The 19654-nt window shown below is 44.4% G+C and overlaps 1 protein-coding gene across 7 annotated transcripts in view; it reads left to right on the forward strand.

Annotated features, from left to right (window-relative positions):
• Mamld1 (mastermind like domain containing 1) overlaps positions 1-19654 on the forward strand; it is a 124544-nt gene that overhangs the window by 60400 nt on the left and 44490 nt on the right. For all 7 annotated transcript variants that reach the window (XM_075957460.1, XM_075957458.1, XM_075957456.1 and 4 more), the window contains one exon: positions 3508-3666. In XM_075957460.1, the coding sequence (XP_075813575.1) occupies positions 3571-3666 (96 nt within the window). In that variant the 5' untranslated portion in view covers positions 3508-3570. The remainder of the gene's footprint in view (positions 1-3507; positions 3667-19654) is intronic.

Below are 19654 nucleotides of genomic sequence, written 5' to 3' on the forward strand. Positions count from 1 at the left end.
GAATTTTTAAAAATTCCTTAGATTATCCCATAAAATAGAAAAAAAGGCATCCTGTCTTTTATTTAACAAAACTAGCAGTCCCCTGATGATATCCAAATCAAGTCACTGCATAAAAATAAAATAAAATAAGATAAAATTACAGGCTGATTTTCCTGATAAATAAAGATGCAAAAATTTTCCAATACAATACTGGTAAACTGAATTAAAAATCACATAAAAAAGATCATTCATCATGACTAACCTGCTTTAGTCCATCAACTCAGGGATGATTCAACATACATATATCATTAAATGGACAAAAGATAACTCACATGGGCATCTCAGTAGACACAGAAAAATTTGTGAACAAACCCCAACATCCTTTAATGACAAGTCATGGAGAGGCAAGAGATGGAGGAAGCATTCCCCAGTATAATACAGGCTATATACAACAAGCCTATTGCTAACATCATGCTAAATGGAGAAAAACCTCAAAAGAGTTCTCACTATGAACAGAAATAAGGCAAAGTCAGAATAACATGACAAGAGAAGGGAATAGAAAGGATACAAACAGGGAAAGAAAGCAAGGTATCCCTATTTGCAGATGATGATTCTATATATAAGAGACACCAAAGACTCCACAAAAAGTACTCTTAGAGATAATTAATTTGAGCCAAGTGGCAAGATACAAAATTGGCACACAAAGCTCAACAACTTTCCTGTATACCAATGACAAACAGACTGAAAAATAAAGGGAAATAATCTCATCTCACGATAGCCACCCAAAGTATTTGGAAACAAGCCTGACTAAGAAAATTAAAAATCTTTATAATAGGAATTTTATGACACTGAAGAAAGAAATTTACACTGAAAGATGGAAAGTCATCCCATGCTCATGGGATCGAAGTGTTAATATTCTGGAAAGATCATCTTACCCAGTGCAATCATCTCAAATCAAAATTCCAATGCCATTAATCTCCTTAAATTATTATATTTGAGCAAACATCTTGAAATACTATATCATTAGGTTATCTTTTTTTATCTTATTTGCCAAACTCTTAGGCCATTGTTTAATATATCTGCTGATATTAGTGGGGTTTTCTACCCATTTATATGTTTTCTTTCAGTTCCCCATAAGATTTTCCCCCAATTTTTCTTTTTACTAACTTTCTATGCCTATGCATTACTTGAGTAATATTTAGAATAATATTAGATTCATGTATAGTGTTTTTACTCTGTCTTTTTGTGGTAGTTGCCCTCAATACTCCTGTCTGTGTGTGTTAAAATGAATGTACAACTAGTGTCAACATTTTACTACCTTTAATGAAGTAGAAACCCCTGCATTTCTCTCTACCCTTTTACTTCCATTTATAATGTAATTGTGTTAAATATTTCTTTCATACATATTTATAACTATATTAGAAAATGTTATAATTGGTAATTCAACAATCAACATAATTTATGAAATTTAAGCATCGAGGAAAATCTATTTTATTTAATCATATTGTTTTTCTCTTTCTATTGTTCTTTCTTCTTTGCCAATACATCATTTCTTCTTCAGTGGAGAACTCCCTTTAATTATTATCTTAGTAGACATGTGTTGTTGATAAATTCCCTTGGTTTCCCTCCATCTAAGATTGTCGAGATTCCCCTTCCACAGCTGAAACATTTCCAATCAGATTTTGTGTTTTAGCTCTCCCCAACAACCCTACATTTGAGAATCGTTACATTATTTTCTTGAGACTTCCATGGCTTTTGAGCAAATACTTGCCATCATTGAAATTAATGCCTCCCATAGGTAGTGTGTCATTTTTCTGTCATTCTTTCCCAGTCTTTGGCTTCACATTGCAGAAGTTGGGCTACAAAGGGTACAAGAAATTGACTGTTTCCTTCTGCTTTTGGTTCCATTCACCAAGGTTATCTAGGTCACTGTGGTTCCTGGTTCTAATATTTCAATTTCCTGAGATTGCCACTTTGTTGAAAGCATTATTGTATCTCTTAAGAGAAGCATTTACATAACTGCTATTTTAAAATTTTTGTCAGGTAATTGTAATATTTGTATCATCTTGGTGACATTTCAATTAATAATTTTTTTCATTAAGCTTTAGACCTTTTGGTCTTGGAATAGCTGTCTTTTTACTAAAATCAGGATATTTTTAATATTTTAAAACTGGCTTTTATTTAAATCTTCTGTTTTGATTGGTCTGGCAGGAAAGAGGGATAGCATCTTTCTTTTACCTGGTAATATAGAAGTCCAAGTAACCTAGACAGCTTCTTTGATATAAAGTAGGCTGGGACCCCTCATTACTGCTAGGCAAGCCTGATGTATCCAAGTCCACACCAGACATCTCCTACCAGCGTTCCTGTGGGGTTGACAGAAGTGTCTCATTGCTGCCAAGTAGGGGTACAGTAGACTCCCCTCCTTGGTCTTGGGTGGTGGAATGGGGTGACACTACAGTGTCTTTTCTGTTGCTTAGCTAGACTAGAATGGCTTGGGTTAAGGTTTTCTGTCTCAAAGGGCTCTTTCCTGGTCCTGAAAGCAAGCCTCTGTTGGAGAGTTTTTGTTTGTGCCCGTTGGCTTTTGAGGTTGCTGGTTTCTTTGGCCCTAAATCTAGTAGAATATTTGAAGCAAAAGAAATCCCAGGGAACTCATCAGTGTTACTCATTAGATTCCAAGGTTCCTCGTCAATTTATATTCTCTCTATCTTCAGAATCCTCTGATGTGTGTTTTATATAACATGACAAAGGAGTTGTTTTCACTCAGTGGGAAAATGGGGGGAAGTGGTTTTCTGACTTTTATAAAATCAAGATTGTGGTGCCTGGTACGATATAGGCAAGAAAGGTTATAGCAACGAAAGCTAACCCCGTATTTGAATACCTTAACATAGTTTTTATCTCACATGTAGTTTGTGGAAAACAGAAAAGAGCTTTTCCTGGGTTTGCATGTCTGTTCATCCAGCCTGCAGGATGTGCTGGAGTAGCTCCTTTGGTGCCCTGTCAAGTGATGCACCAGGCTGTCTGGAGCCCCTTTCCGCATCCATTCCTTCTTTCCCGGTGTCAATTGTGATCACTTGGCTGGGTACTAATGTGGCCAGAGTTGCAAAGGCTCTAAGCCATCAATTTGAGTCTGTCACTGAAATGAACTATCTCAGAAAATAAGAGAGCCCTCCCTGAGTCCCACACAAAATCAAAGCCAGAACTAGGACTCCCTTTGCCCAACTGTATTCCAGCGCTCTTTTAGTCTCATCAAGCTCCTCCTCCACCTGCTCCTCTGTGTTCTAGTACAACTTATCTATCTCATGGCATGGATGGCCATTTTATCCTGGGCAAGTGGCTCACAGAAGTATTCCTCATTCAGGGGGTGGGGTGGCGGGAGGTGGCCTATGAGGGTGGCATGGTGGAAAGAGACAGAAAAATGAATGAGGCAGATACTACACAAGCCTGCCTTCAGAGTTGAAAGTCTGTGCTTCACGGGGTCAAGGTCTCATCATCATGTCTGAAAGAGAGTATACTTTTTGTCTCCTTAAGCCCTGTGTCTAGGTCGTTTGGAAAACATCTTGGAGAGTCAAGAATAAAATTCCAGGTCAAACAATGGATGACTGGAAAAGTCGACTCATACTCGAGAGCATGCTGCCCCATTTCAACATGGTGGGAAATCGTCAGGAGTCCAGAAGGCTCCAGGAATCGGTCAGAAAATGGGCTATGGCGGGGAGGGGGGGTGTTGAATGTTTCTAACCTTACATTTGAACATGAGATGTGTTGTTGAAATTCTTTGTGCATATTTGTATTGGAGACTAACTGAACATATAAGAGACTTGAATCAAAAAGACCCACCCCTGCCCCTGTGGGTTTCTATAATAAAAATACTAAGAAATTGGGCAAAGGAAAGGATTCCTATTTAACTGTCCAACCCTAATATCTTTTCTCAAAGTCACTTGTCACATTTGTGCTTCCTTCTCTAGGAATTCAGCCATGGCCCAAGTGTCTGAGGCTTAGTATTAGGGGTTCCAGTAGTAGTTCTAAGGGAAAGCTGGACGGTAGGAAGTATGAGAGCCTCTGGTTGCTGGAGTCTGACAGCCGGTGCCTGCACCATCACCACTCTACCAAGATTAGGTTAGCAGGCGCTGCAGCACACACAATGGCTGTTATCTCGGGGTATTCGCCCACAGAGGAGTGGCTTGCTTAATCTCTGAAAGTAATAGAGCAGAGGGGAAATGGTTCCTATAGAGCCATGGGTCTGTTTCCTTCCTGCTCATGGACCTGGGAGCCCTGAGCTCTGAGGTAATGTCATTTCACAGAACTGGGAGACTTATCTTCCCCAGTTCCCAGGGCAATCTGCTTTGTTCATTTTAGGGATTTTGTTCTGTGTACAGGTGTGAGTGACTGAATCATATTTCTCTTTTTTCCTTTCATTGTCAACAATGTGTTGAGGAGACGCTATTAAGTCAAGTGCATAACCTTCTAAAAAACTCCGGTGACTGGAGTACCACAACCTTCACAGGAATGGGCAGTCACATGGGATGGCCAGAGACAAATAGATTGGTTGGCCAGTGTGACCTGTTTATGACCTGCCAGTCACCAGTTGACACATTCCCAGAAGAGAGTCTCTAGCATCCGTTGTAACCACCCTTTATGTTCCGGACTGCTCTTTGTTGGTCAACATCTGAGTCTACAAAGGAAAGCACCTAGCATGTCCCCAGTTTAGGCTTGATTTTAAATTCTTTATTTTCCACTTACTTGGGCCAAAACCTAGGCATAAATGTGGGTGGGCTATAGGTACAGGAAGGAGGTTTCCCTGTTCCTCACTTACTGTTCAGACACTTTGTAAAACTCAAGTGTGTCTGGTAAGTGAGTGGCACTTTTGTTTCCATCTGTGTAGGGATGGCTGTCTTGGGAGTGGGTCCTCGGAGCAGTTCCCACTCAAGAGCAGCTACCACTGCTAATGCCATTTTCCGGCTTGGGTTCTCACGGCAAATGACCGCTTGAACCCTTTTGTAAGCCTTACCAAAAAAGGCACATTCATTGCTTTAGAGTCACACCTTACACTTAATCACAATCAGCTCTTCTTCCTCCATGGCACACCTCAGTCTCTGTCTTTGGCTCAGAGTGGCCTGGCTATTTTTGAAGTGCCAAGCTGACGTAGAAGACCAGTGATTTTGCCCCAATTGAAGGGGTCCAAAAATATGCCTACCCGAGTTTCTGAAGACAGCTCCATCAGCTGAGCCTACTTCCCAGATGAAACTGCATCTGTCTTGGTCACCAGAACAAATGGTGCTGAAAGAGCCCACTACCCAGTGCCCGGTAAGCACTGTTGCTGGCATCCGTAACCATCCAGGCAGCTCTTGGTGTGCTGAGAAAGCAGCTGGGTTTTAGTGGCCAATCAATCCCTGTAGCCTCAGGAAGGTGTCCAGTGTTAGCTTCCAGCTTTGGGGCAGATGCTGGCGATCTGAACAGCAGGCTATTAGAAAAGTAAGATTCCGAAATTGACAGGTTAATAGCAGTGTATCCTTGGGTGTTCAACAACAACAAGAAGACCTGCTGTTCAAAGAAGTTTCTGTAAGAATTCAAACCATCATGGAAGAAGGCTGTACTTAGCAGTAACCAGCCTTGCGCTGCCACGTGTGGCCTTAGCTGGATTTCAAAGGTTTCCATTGTTGCTGTCTTTCTGAGACTTAATGACATCCAGGGTTAATACTGCTCTCTGGTCCCAAGAAACAACATGAGTCTGGGAGCTCATTGTTTGTGCCACCTGACTTCAGCCCGAAAGCCTTCCGAACACAGAAATCTGCTCTGGGGGGTAACCTTAATTGGTTTCTTTTTGTTGAATTGAAAACCAACCTAACAGAAAAAAAACCTGTATCACATTAAAATCATAAAATAAACTTCTATCAGTCTGACAGGAGAGATTTGTTTACATAGAGACAGAATCGTTCATCCTGTAGCCGAGACTGACCTGAAAGTAATGACCCTCCTGACTCAATCTACTGAGTGCTGGGATTACAGGCATGTGCTACTAGAGGAGAGCATTTTAACTTCTCTGGAATTTTCATATGAACAATTGAGAGATCCTTTGAAGAAAGAAGGGAATTTGAAGTGACCAATATTTTTAGCCTCAAGCCAGGGCCCAAGAGCCTGGGGTTCTAGCCTTACACCTGCTCCTAAATAACTGCAGTGTTCATCCACTGCCCTATAGAAAAAACACAATTCAGACAAACCAAGTGCAAGAACAATCACCTTGAGTTCAGCATTGACTAGATGGCAGTACTTTGCTTAGCATTTCAGGAGCCCTCTCCTGATTACCCTAAGGAAACTGAGGTGCAGAGAAGCTAAGCACCTTGAGCCAAGTCACAGACCTATTAACAGGCAGATTTCAGGGCCCTTTTTTTTGTGCTGTACCCTGCTGCTCCTTAGATGGAAAGCTTGTTTATAAACCAAAATGCTGAGTGCATTGTAAAGAAATGTAGTGATTCAAGTTCCTTTTCAGCATGATTGTTCATCTTGTACCAGGATCACTTAATGACTGCTGTGGCCCAAAAAAAGAGGTTTCCTCTGGCAATGCTTGCCCATGTGGCCAAGGTTAGTAGACAGCGTCGGCGTGTGGAACATCACGTCCTTTCCTTTGAAGTTAAGACTGGACTCCTTCTACAGATCCAGTAGGCTGATCAAAAGACTCGAAGGCATTGAGGCTCCAGAGCCTACAGAGTCATGTGTCATTTATGCCCCTGTCACCACCTATTCCATTTTTCCAGCACTTTCTAAGCAAAGTGGAGGAGTTGGCCTGGGGCTCTAGCCCAGTGGGCACAGTGCTTTTGCAGCATGCCCCAAACTTCACTTTCAGTCCCCATTACTGCCAAAAGAAATACCATAAACTCTCTAAGTATAATAAAAAATGGGGAAGTTAAGGTCACTAAATTTGGGGAAGAAAAGGGCATGTACACTCTGTTCATCATCTGTATTCAGCACCTCAATGTTACTAAATAACTCTATAGGTTACAATAAGTTGGCATGCCCAGTATCCCTTATAAGCTTGCCAACTACTCTTTGCCTGAAAAAGAGGATGTTCTTATCACTTTCTTTACGTAAAAAATACTAAGGCCTGAGGAAGCCAGTACCTTGTAAAGAAAAACAAGTGAGAGGGTGGGGAGCTACATCCACATTGAATATGCCGTCCTAAAGGCAGTATGCTCTGTCCTACAGAATAGTCCAAACCCATCCAAGTCTGTCTCCTCACCTCTCATTGAAAGTGAGGAACTGCATTCTGGAAAAAGAGCACATACCCCCACCCCATAAAGAGTATGTGGAGCTTTTGGATGACTCAGATAGTAGTGTCCCCAGTTCCAGCTGACCCATTTCTTTAAGAATACCCAGTAAGAGGCGCTCTCTTCACCTCCTCTGTGGTGTGGAATCCAGGTCAAGGTCTGTGCCCATGGACCTTGGAGCTCATCTCTTTTCTTTGCACACAAAGTACTAAACTCACGAAGGAGATCTCAGAGTTTCAAAGCTGTGACTAGTGGAATAACCTGGAACAAGTCCCCTTCATCTTGAATTCTGAGAGCACTGATATGATTTAGAAGGGCCTGTCTATGTCTGGTCTCCTGCCACAATCCCAGAACCCCTTGGGATCCAGGGCTGTAGTCTTCCCTCACTGAGAGCAAGTCTATTCTCTGTTGAAGTTTGAGACCAGGTGGAGCGACTCTGCTTCCTATGCCTAGGTTAGAGGCTCCAATATATACACTCAGCCCTGGAGTCTCAGAAAAGAGCAGTGGACAGAAGCGATTTCCAGGTGTCCTGGTGCTTTCACCCAAGTAGCATAACAGGTGAAGAGCAGCTAGCATCTTTCTCTCATTCCCTTTCTACTTCCAGCCTGGCAGCAAACCAGGCTGCTTTGGAGTTGTATGGGAAGGCGTGTGGAGAATTGAAGTGACGCTGAAATCTCGAGGTTCAACGGTTGGTGTCCTTGCCACTATTCTCTACTTCATGTAGGCTGTAGGCCTGCTACAGGTGAAAGTCTGGCCTCAAGAGAGAGAATCCTATGTATGTTGGTTGCACTGTGGAGACCCAGATGTTGCATCGGAGCAGACCCAACTACTTACTGAGTTCTTAACATGAGCCTTGGGGCCCCAGTTGCCACAATGGTGAAGTGAGCTCCTTCAGGGTCTCTAAGATTATGATGCATAAGACAGAGATGTGGTCTTGTCCTACAGCACACAGGCTATGGCTGTTCTTGGCACCTTTTTAACAATCAAAAATTGGCATTGGCTCAAATTGTTTTTTTCCACCAGAAAGGCAAGGAACAATGTGTCCTTGGAGCTCTGTTTGGAATACAGAGGACCCCTAAGGATGGCTGTGGTCTCATCAGAACCCCCATTGCACAGAGGAGAGCTGGATTTACAGTGCAGCTCTGAGCCTTCTGGGTCAAGGCCTGCAGTGCGCATGTGCCTTGCTATTTTGGGGATCCTCCCCATGGAGCACGCAGCTGTTCGCTCCCTTTGCCCACCCTGCCCCCTTCTCCTCTTCTGCAGCTAGGGCCCTTTTCCTGTTACTGACACCCAACCAGGGAGGGAAGCCAGACACAGGCTTTGCCTGCAAACTGCTCTCTTCGGCAAGGACAGAGCAATTCTGAGCTTGGGGGACACCACTGGGCTTGGCATCTGGGTCCCGACTAGGTAGCTCAGCTGAGAAATTCAGTGACCTGCAAATCAGCCCGTTAGTAGGGGAAAATACTGGGTAGGGAGCTCCGTTTGGCAGCTGGCTTCCACAGGCTCGTGGAGCAGACAATGGCCTTGTCTGAATTCCTACCCAGCCCCTCCCTGCAGATTCCGTGACTTCAGGCCCAAGATAACAGGTGTCTGGAAGTGAACCACTCCAGGCAACACTGAGAACCAGATTTCACTCTCTTCTTGGTAATGTGAAACCCTGGGGCCTTATCTTAGGGATGTGGGACTATGGCACCCCCAAATATTATAGGCACACTCAGTCCTCTTGCTTTACACCTTCAGCTGGAGAACTTGATGTGTGTGTCTTTTTAGGTAAAGATGTGGGTCAGAGGCTGCCATTGAGGTACTGTGTTCCAAACTTCTGATAGAACACAGGCTTCTCAAGTCTGGGCTACAGAATTTGGTTTCTGTGGGCAATGTAGATTAATGCATTACACCCCCTATTGTGCCCATGTCTGTCCTTCTCACATATGGACGTCCCTAAGACTTCAACATGAGAAATGGAAATATGAACCACAGGCCAGGATTTTACCACCACGGACACTCAAACCTGAGGCCCAAGCCCAGCTGCTTCTTTTGTTCTTTACCAATCTTTTAACCCCATGGCCCTCAACACAGGCTTGCCTCTGTCTGCTTCCCTCCAGTGTCACAGGCTCCATAGCTTCTCAATTCCCTAGGCAGAGCTGTTTTTGCATGCCTTGTCTTCCCAGGGAAATTTGGTTCCATCCAGCCTTGTGCCTGAGACCTCTTGGTCTTCTGCCCCTGCACTGCTGCTAAGCACCTCGTACATAGTAGGAGCAGACATCACTGGGGCAGCTGCTGCACTTACTGGTTTCTGGGAAGTGGTTGTCTTGAGGCCTTCCTTCCATCAGGAACAGAAGAAGACAGATAATTTGCAGAATGACATTTTCCACAGAGAGCATTTCCAACCTGCAGGTATCAGCTGAGTTCTTCACAGAAGCCAGGTATTTTAGGGATACAAGGTGGGGGGAAACAATTCTAGCTTTCAGAGACATGTCATAGAGGTAAAAAATTTACAGCCAGTGCAGCAGCCTCCAGGTTGGTCTGAGCCATTGGGAGAAAGTAAAGGGGTAGACAGTGAAGTCATATTGTCATAGAGACCCTTGAAGGCCAAAGAGAGATGCTTTGAAAAAAAATTCAAATTGCCCAACTGTGTACAAAGTCTGAGAGAGCAAGGCCCAAAGGAATCCAGGAGGGAATGTTATTCCCTCCTCCACTGCAGCCAGAGTCCTTGCCAACAGTTGTGCAATAAGTGTCGTTAGTGCTGGGGAAGTATAGCACTTGGGACTGCTGCATAGATTGCACAGTGTAGCAATGGTTACTCAGCTTTCATTATGATTGAAATAGTAAAGCCTTTCTGCTCCCTCATGGACAGTAGGCCTGTACCACATGGTGTCCTGCTGTGTGAGGAAGGGACTTTGGAAATATGGTATTTCCCAAGGGAAAGACTTCAACCCATGTGCCAGGTCGGGTCTTGGTAAACGGGGCGCTGGGACCACATGTAGCCCACAGGCTGTCTTGGTAAATAGTCCTATTGGCGCAGAGCCCTGCCTAGCCTTGAGTATACAGTTTGCCACACAGATGCAGTGACAAGCACCGCATGGCCTTAACAGTTTCAGCTAGTGGCTATTTGGGCTTTGCCAGTGTCTGTAAATGATGACCCACGGCACTGGGTGTGTGGCTCATTTTTCCAGAGCCCATTGTTTTCCCTAATAAGTAAGTGCTACCTTCAGTACCCACTGGAGGTACAGTCACAGGCCTTTTGCTTGGCCATGTCTTCACCTTCTCCTCCTTTGTCCTAGTTGATCCCAGCCCTGTGCTCTAGGTCCCATGTTCCTTTTGCTTCCCATGACATTTATTTCCCCTCTCATGAGCAGCCAGAGGGAACTTTCACAAACATCGAGTTGATCTTTCCTCTGCTTCACCTTTTCCCATAATGGCTTCCTGGTGTGAACAAAACAGAGCCCAAGCCCCTTCCCATGGCCTGTGAGGCCCCAGGAGAGCTCATGGCTACTTCCCAGCTCACTGTCTGCCAGACCCAGTACCGCCTGCTAGTCCCCGAAGCAGGCCAAAAGCCTTTCCCCCGGGGCCTGCCAGACTGTTGCCCTCCTGCCTGGAGTACTGTGCCCCACTACTGTAGCCTGCTTCCTGCCCTTGACCTTCACCTAAATGAGGAGCTAAGCCACCCCAGCCCTCTGCTAAACTACCGTATTTGAGTCTTGCGAAGATTTCTGATCTTGTTCTTACTGCTAATGTGATTTGTGACCTACCCCTAGAACTCCAGCTCCCTGACTCTGCTTCTTGTCTGTCCAACTTGGACTCATTCTTGTGGGAACGTCTGTACTGAACCCCCAAGTAGCCCTGCCTGGGACTGTTGAAAGCCTTATCTCTTTGGTGGCTAGAGCTCTCTTTAGCTGCCTCTTCTTCTGGAATAAACTTCAGGTGCTGATGCTCACTAGCATTAGGCCTGCCTATATATATGACTCTCGGGCAAACATGTTCCCCCCTCCCCTCCTCCCTCAAGTTATGCCTTTAAGATTGAGAACAATTAACTTGGCCTATATAAAATAGCTGCAGGAAGTAATTTCCCAAACACCAGCACCCACACTTACTTTTTGAATACATGACTTTACACAACAAAACATACAGAAGCTCCCTACGCACCATACTCTTTTTAATGACCATATGGCGTGGAAAGGATTTATGCGCCTTCCCTTACCTGCACAACTGACAGCAAATTACATTATTGGCAATAGACTGACAAACAAAAATATGCTGTGTTTCCCCCCAAAGAGTCAGTGTTTAGATTTTTTTTTCTGTTTATAAGGAATTCGGGAGCCAGGCATGGTGGCTTAGGCCTGTCACCACTCAGGAGGGAGACTGAGTCAGGAGAATCACTGAGTTCAGTGCTAGCCTAGGCTGCATAGTGAGTTCGGGTCACCTAGGGCTATAGAGTGAGAACCTATATAATCTCTCTATCTCTCTATATCTATCTATCTATCTGTCTGTCTGTCTGTCTGTCTGTCTGTCTATCTATCTCTAACTCTCCCTTCCTCTGGGCCATTCAGCGGGAGCTTCTTAGAATGTTACAAAAAGGAAATACCTTACAAGATCACCCTCTTTCTGGGAACCATCACTGTGTGCAACACCACGCTCAACGGCATTTCCATCATCTACCCCGGTGCCTCGTTCCCACCGCAGCCACATCACCTCTGCGACTTCCTTATCTGTTCTACCACCAACATCCCTACCACCTCTGCATCCCAACAGCATCGGTCCCACTGGAATCATTGCCACCGTAACCACTGGGGAGTTATCTATCACCTTTGCTACTCCTCTTTTGCCACATTCAACATGGACGACATCATGATCACTGTCACCACCTCTATCAATTCTATCCCTCCCACCATCTCCATGCCATCATTGTCACCCTACCACTTCTCTTTCTGTCCCTTTCTCTCCCTTCCCTCTGATACCACACACATGAGAGAGGGGGGGATGCTCTCCATTATATAATAATAGACATACCACTTATACTGAAATAAATACATGTACGTGTTTTAAAATTATTTTCATATAACTTACTCTTGTTTACTCTGTCCTTTGGGGCTACAGAACAATGTTTGTGGTAAAAACTGAATTAGAATTCATTACAAGACTGCGTAATAGCCTCAAATGCACACTCTTTAAAAAATAAGTTTAAATGAAGGAGCTTTCACTTCATAAAAGGATGCACTGAGGAGTTTCTTTCAATGGCAAATTCCTGCTGCATGTTATTATGATTTGGTTTACAAAAGTTAGCCTTGCACACAGCTGTTTGGGAGCATAGCTAACAACTAAAGGAGATCTGCCTTGAATGGCAAATGCTGCTGAGTAAACCATGTTAACAGCTATTTTAGGACCACCAAGAATGTGTTTGAATTTTCAGGCTTGAAAAGAGAGATAATATTTATTTGGTGTCTACACCATGCCAGGCACTATGCTAACTTTACATGTCCAAGTTTACAGAACCCTTAAAGGAAATTTGTGTGGTAGCCTCATGCTCCCATTTTGTAGGTAGGAAAACACTAAGGGGTCAGAGCCTCTCTCCAGACGCCCTAGCACTTCACATTGCTGAGTTCTGCAATTGGAATTTCACATTCAGAGTCTTTGTCACAAGACCATCCATTTTTCCCGGCAACGCTTTAATATGCAAAGAGTATCTGGCAGTTTACACAGATGCGCAGTGAAGCCTCCATGGCCCCTGAGGCCACATAGTGGTTGGACCCAGGAGGTACAGCAAATCCTTATGAGCCAAACTCCCTTTGTGTGCAACCTGCAGAAGGAACTTCTTCTCTGAGGCCATCACTATCTGCTCTACCCCCTTTTAAGTGTGATGTAGAAAGTCTGACAGTCCCTATAGGGAAATGAAAACACATAACCAACACAGAGAAGCAGGATTTAGCCTCTTGGTATACAAAGCTGAAATGACTTGTAATTCCCTCAGTGCCCAGAATAAGTTCTGAGTTCAGCTGAGAAAGGCCAGCTTACTGCTGAGATGGTCGACTGTTTACCACCATGGATGACTAGGTTCTTAACATTCTGGCACTGGCCTATAGACCAGAGTCTTGAATGCCACCATCTCCTTGGCCATTCACTAACTATATAACTTGAAGTTTATTGGCCTCTCTGAGGCTCTTTTTACCCAGGAGCAAAAGTGATATCCTAAGCAGAGCCCTGCTTACATGCTAGACTTTGTTTTAGAAGCCAAGGACCATGAGTAACAAAACACACTGACCACTGAGGCCTGTCATTGGTAACACCAAGTCTTGGTTATAAAGGCCTAGAAAAAGCCCAGTGTCTTAAGAATCTGTATAGGTCCTGTCTGCTGATGGGGTGCTCATTTGCAAACATAGAATCCTCAATCTCTCAAAAGGTTTTGCTACATGTAGTCATCATAACCAGGATCTGCCTATTCCGGATTCCCTCTTTTCTCTCTGTCTCTGTCTTTTGTCTGACTCTCTCTCCCCTCTCTGTGTCTATGTGTGCATGGCTCTCTCTGCCTTCCTCTGTCTTTGTCTCCTCTCCTTTCTTCTCCTTTCCTCTCTGTCTCTGACATATTAGTTAGAGTCGTTTTGCTTTTTGTGTGTTTTCTAAGACAGGGTCTCACTGTTTTCTGCCTTTGAACTCTCTATTAACCCAGGCTAACCTCTACTTTGTGACGCTCCTGCTTCTGCTAAGGTTACGCATGTATAGCACCACACCTGACTTAGATACACTGATTGCTTCTTCTGGCTGTGTTCTTCCAAGAAATGCTTCCACAGGGATTTCCCAGGTGCTTAAGTAGCTGAGGACTACATGATGGTCTTGCCTTCGTGCCTGTTTCCAGACACAGAGATGTGCTGTAAGGAGGCCAGGCCATAGGGCTTGGGATATGGAGTTATAGCAGATGAGGCACAACTAGCTTCTGGAGGACAAGGCCTTTAGGGCCTTTTTATCTTGAGGCAAATACAGTCCAGGCTAGATAGGTCATTCTGTCTGGGATGAGAATGTCATGTCCCACCCAACACAAGTCACAGTAACATGTGCGTTCCCTCAAACCCTGCCATAAAAGTCTAGAACTTTGCCAACTTTTCTCAAGTTGCAGTTTTAGGTCAGAAAGGATCCTGCGTCTTGAGAAAGCACAGAATCAGTTTTCCACTCAGTGCATTTCCCTGGGCCTTCTGCATCTTCTAGAAGTTAGCATGGCATGCAGGGGCTTCTGGGTGTCTTCACTTGGCTTCAAGATGGGAAATGTACTGCTTGTATTCACCTCTGGTCCTTGCAAGGGCCACAGATGGTGCCAGGTACCAGGTGCTAGAGCAGATAGTCATTTCTCTACAGAAAATACAGAAGGCAGCCAATGTAGTTTAGTGGGGCAGTGCTTGCCTCTGTGTACAAAAACCATCATCCATAAAGAGCTACAGAGGTTCCTCTTGCCCAGTCTGGAAGTTGACAGAGCCCTCCCTGCAGTCTTCCCATAGAGCGGAAGTGGTAGATGTTTCTAAGAGAACCTCGATCGTGAAAGAACAGTTTTTGGGTCTTCAGAAAGCTAGGCACAGGAATTATCCTATGACCCAGCCATTTCACTTCCCCCAAATGAAAAGTAGACTTGCAATAAAATGTGTACTTAAGTGTTCGCAGCAGGAGTGGTGTGACATGCTGTCTTCTCAATACAACATGGCTATCACACTCATGAACTTACAGAAGCTAAGGTTTCTGTACAACTCCACTTTAGACAGGTAGGTGCTCTCCTGGCCTTACCACACATTGAGTAGCTGTTGGAAGTAAGTCGCTGCTGGGGAAGGGAGAGTCCTTCTTTCTGGAGAATGTGGCCGCCAATTGGTTTCCCATTATCCTGGGGATAGCCCCACAACCATGCACATATAGGCAACACTAACTGGACTTAGTGGGATTTTTTAGGTACATGAAGTTAGGAGGAGGACTTGTTGTAGAGGAGATGTGGCGAGTTGGAAGTGGATTTGGGAAGGCAGGTGCACTATTTCATTGTATACATGTATGAAATTCTCAAGAATAAGGAAAAATTAAAATATGCCAAAAGATAGAAACAACACAAATATCCGCTGTTCAGTGAATGGATAGAAAAAATATACTCCAACCATACAATGACATTATTCACCCATTAACAAATTAAGTATTGATGGATACCACAACATAGATGAACCTAGAAAACATGCTCAGGGACAGAAACCATATACAAAAGGCTGCATTTTTATAGTTCGTTTCTGTGAAATATTGAAAATAGCTAAGCCTGGAAAGACAGAAAAATGAGTGGTTATGGGGCCTGAAGCTAGGAGAAGCTCAGCTTAATGGTTAAAATGTCTCCATCTGGGCTAAGGGAAGAATTGTGGGACTAGATGATGGTAATGATTGACCAGCATCCTGAACGGACTAAACACCACAGAAGGGTACACTTCAGTAAAAGTTCATTTCAGCCCGGTATGGTGACTCAGACTTATAATCAATCCTAGCCCTCAGAAGGCTGAGGCAAGAGGATTATCATGACTTCAAGTCTAGCCCAGACTCATAGTTTCAGCCTATAAGACTCTTTTTAAAAAATTAATTGCATGCTATGTCCAATTTCACAATTTCTAAGAAGAAGGAAAGTCTTCTAGATTGACCATTGTTCCTGATCTTGTGTCCCCTCCAAGGCTCTGCTTTGATGGAATTAGAGTTCCGAAGTCTGTATCTAAATCTATCTGAGTTCAATATCTCTCCAGGTCTTTAGAGGCTAAAGTGGGCTTATGAAATAAGAGTGCTATGCCTCTGCCCAGCTAAAGAATTTGCTCCAATAGCTCAAGTCAAATGAATTTTCTGAGAAGAGCACCTGATGTTGGGGTCAACCTTTGAGAACTGGGGGAGATGTAACTCAAGGGTTCTAGTGTACAAGCAATATAATTTAGTAGCTGCTAGGCTGCCAGCACACGGAAGGCTGCCAGATCATGGCTTAAGAGGAGTTGGTGCGTCCATGTTCACTTACTCACAACCAGAGTTTTAGAGCTACCCTACATAAGGTCCATGGTTTCTCCACAGCTACCCTAACTAAAGGCAAGCTGACACTTAATATTTCTATAATGACTCTCAAATTGATAATAGATCTATGCTGCTTCAGCCTGCCTTTGACAGGTATTGAGTCTCTGAAATGAACTAGGAATCTTCCCCAAACCATACACAGATGACCAAGTCTCAGTCCAGGGGATTCCCCACCAATCTCATTCCCAATCATATTACCAGTATGAATAAGGTGTCCCCCATTGCCTGGGAGTCCACCACTGCATCAGAAGAGCAAGCCAATGAGATGGTGGTCATGAGAAAATGGACTAGGGGAAAGGGAAAGGGAGAGATCTGATACCACCCATCAGCCAAACGCTGATCAGCCTAATAGGAAGCCTCAGGAGGGCTCTGTGGCATAAAGATAGGGCCAGTCTGCTTGGCTGGTCTATGAGTGATGTCCCAAGGGGAGATGTGGAAAACTCGAGACAGAATCTGTCACAGCCCAGAGCAGCATAGAAACATTTAAGCACAATGATGGAATTTGACAACTTACCAGCCTATGGTTTGTGTGAACTCCACAGGCTTGCAAGATGTCTAAGAATTACTGCCTAAGGGTGTCTCCCACTAGTCCCGTTACTGTGCAGATGGAGTGCCTCCTGTTATTTGTAAGCATTGCCCAGGAACGTGTTACAGCCCTTTCCCTCACCTTCTGATGCCTTCTATGTTCTCCTGCCTCTTTGAAGTACTGAAGCAAAGGGGCATTTTCTTGGTTCTTTGGCCATGCAACCTGGCTGCACCTCAGTCACATGTTCCCAGTAGCAAAAGGTGGAATAGTCAAAGGGCTCCACACAGTTCACATCATTCAACTGAGTCCTGTGCTGAAGCACTGTGGAGAGTAGAGGGTCCCACAGCAGCTAGAGGCCTTTTCAGAATCGTACACGGACTCAGTGTATAGCAGCATCTCCTTGCTGCACTGGCCTGGACTGTTTATGACGGCCAGCCACTGCTACTCTGAGACCATATGCCTTATCATCCTGCCCTCATCCCCCAAGGCAGAAATATCCTGTCCTCTAAGTTGGAAGTAGGCGCCTATGTTTAGGTCAAGATTCTTGCTCTAGACCATCTAGCAACAGATATTGGGGTCCTTTCTTGTAAGCCAATTAGCACCCATAGACTCTTACCTGTCCTAACTACCCATGATTCTCTAGAGCCACTTGTCTTGCAAATATGAGAAAGCTGAAAATCTTTGTCCTACAGAAACTTCAGCATCAGTTTATGGGGATATTTTGCTCAAAACCAGCACGCAATTGATACATGCCTAAGCATAGAAATCAATAGTATATGCATGGATATTTATTTGTGCATCTGTACTTATCCAGGTTTTGCTCTAAGTTCTCCCTTCCTATAAGCCCGGTCCTAATATGCACACATGTATACCTAGATATACACAAAATAATGGATTATCATACCTTAACTTACCCAATGTTCAGTGAGAGCAGAAACAATGGGATGCCCCAGGCAATACAGCTGTTTTTCCTTGTCATTGATGCCACTTGGCTAAATGTTGAAAGCTCTCAACACGGAATCCCAAACACAGAGCTGCACAGCCTCTAACAAAGGGTGATTGTATTGACAAGCAAAATCTCAGCAGAGTCTATAGCTGCCCCTACACCAAAACAGCAGCCTAGTTGGGGAGTGCCCAGGAGACATGCCTGAGGAAAGCCAAGAGGAGATGCCTCTGAATTAGATATCCCTCAGTGTACCCTGTGATGAGCACCAGCGGTTGCCTGGCTGTGGACTTAACAAATCAGATCTAAGCAGCATGAGATGCCTTCTGGCACCCCAATGAGGTATCCTGTGATCTGTTTTGTTAATGAGTACACAGACAGAAGAGAGTAGGGACAATTGGCAGAGATGTGCTTGATGGCTGCACACACATTCTCACTTATGTTAGTGTTAGATTCCAGGAGTAATGCCTGTCTCCCCAGTCCTTGACATCTTATTCTGAACAGCTTCATGGAAGGCCAACGACTAAATAAAAGCTCTAGGAGTCCTGCCAGTGCATTGCAGAGGCCCACTTGGCCAGGATTCCAGGCTTATAGTTTCATTTCCCCTCCCCTCCACCTCATCCCACCATCTGCTTGCCTTCTTAACTTGTATATATATTTCACTGCTATTAAGACTGCTGTGTACTTCGTGCCACCATGAAATAAAACAGAGGACCCAACTCTTGCTAACCAGGGTTCCCAGCAAGAGGATGGTCATGAAGATCTACACTATATGAACATCTGTTGATTCATTTTAGACATTTCTATTTTAAGCCTATCAGATTTCTTTGGATTTTTCGACAGAAGATTGAATATTCTGTTTGGAATTTGAGGGACTTGTTTGTCTGGATGCCCATAAGAGACTGAAGGAGTTGCCAAATCCACAATGTGCCAAGTCATTTGGGTTCATCTGCCCATTGGTTCACTCAGCTGCTGTTTACTAGTTATTTACTTTATTTGCCGCAGGTCAAACACTTAGTGAACTGCTTCCTGAAACAGCTTGAGAACACTAAGGCTTCTAAACAGCAGCCAGGCTCCTTGATAGGAAACTGGGCATGTAAGACTGACTAGGCCTCTTCTTCTACCCAACCATTTCTGCCCAACCTGTAGTATTTAGTCCCAAGTGAATTTGGCAACAGGTCTTATGCCCTTGTTTGAACCATGAGCATTTCAGAAAAGTCAAGGATGTGTGTGAGTCCTCTTATTCCAGGTAGTCAGGGCCGTTTCTGAAGATGATGCAGTGTTCTACTGTCTGGATGATTGAAGACAATAGACTGAGAGACAGCCGGATGGTCATTGCTTCTCAACCTTGATCCAGCCTTGACCCACTAGACAGGCAATACAAGGCAGGTCCTACCTGCTTCCTGAGGGGTAGCTATTGTTACTGGAAGACAGTGAATTTCCAGGGCTCTTCCAGATCTATATTAGGAATGTCACAGTCCTTTGAGGCCCTGCATTTAGCATACAGTCTGCCTATTCCAGTCAAGAGAGCAGTATCAGGACCTAAGACCTCTTTCTCATCATTTCTCACATGATAAAATGGGCTCAGGGAGTCTACATGACAAGGCTAAGACCTCCCTGTATCTACCTGATGACTAGGGACATATGCCATGCTGCTTCTGTCCACTCCCTGGGCCCCATCCTCTATTAAACTAAGACAGTTACTTCTTAAGCGAGATCTGGCAATCCGGACAGTTCTAAGTGATTCTGATGTACAAGAAGGCCTTAGCCACACAGCTGGGGCAGGGGGTGTTACTTTGATGTTCACTTGGCCATGAGAGCCATGACCTTAGTCTACTAGCAGATGAGGGGTGGCCAGAATCAGCATCTTAGCCTTATTCTCACATAGGTGCCTCC

The sequence above is a fragment of the Microtus pennsylvanicus genome, chromosome X (genome assembly GCF_037038515.1).
Source record: "Microtus pennsylvanicus isolate mMicPen1 chromosome X, mMicPen1.hap1, whole genome shotgun sequence".
NCBI lineage: Eukaryota > Metazoa > Chordata > Mammalia > Rodentia > Cricetidae > Microtus > Microtus pennsylvanicus.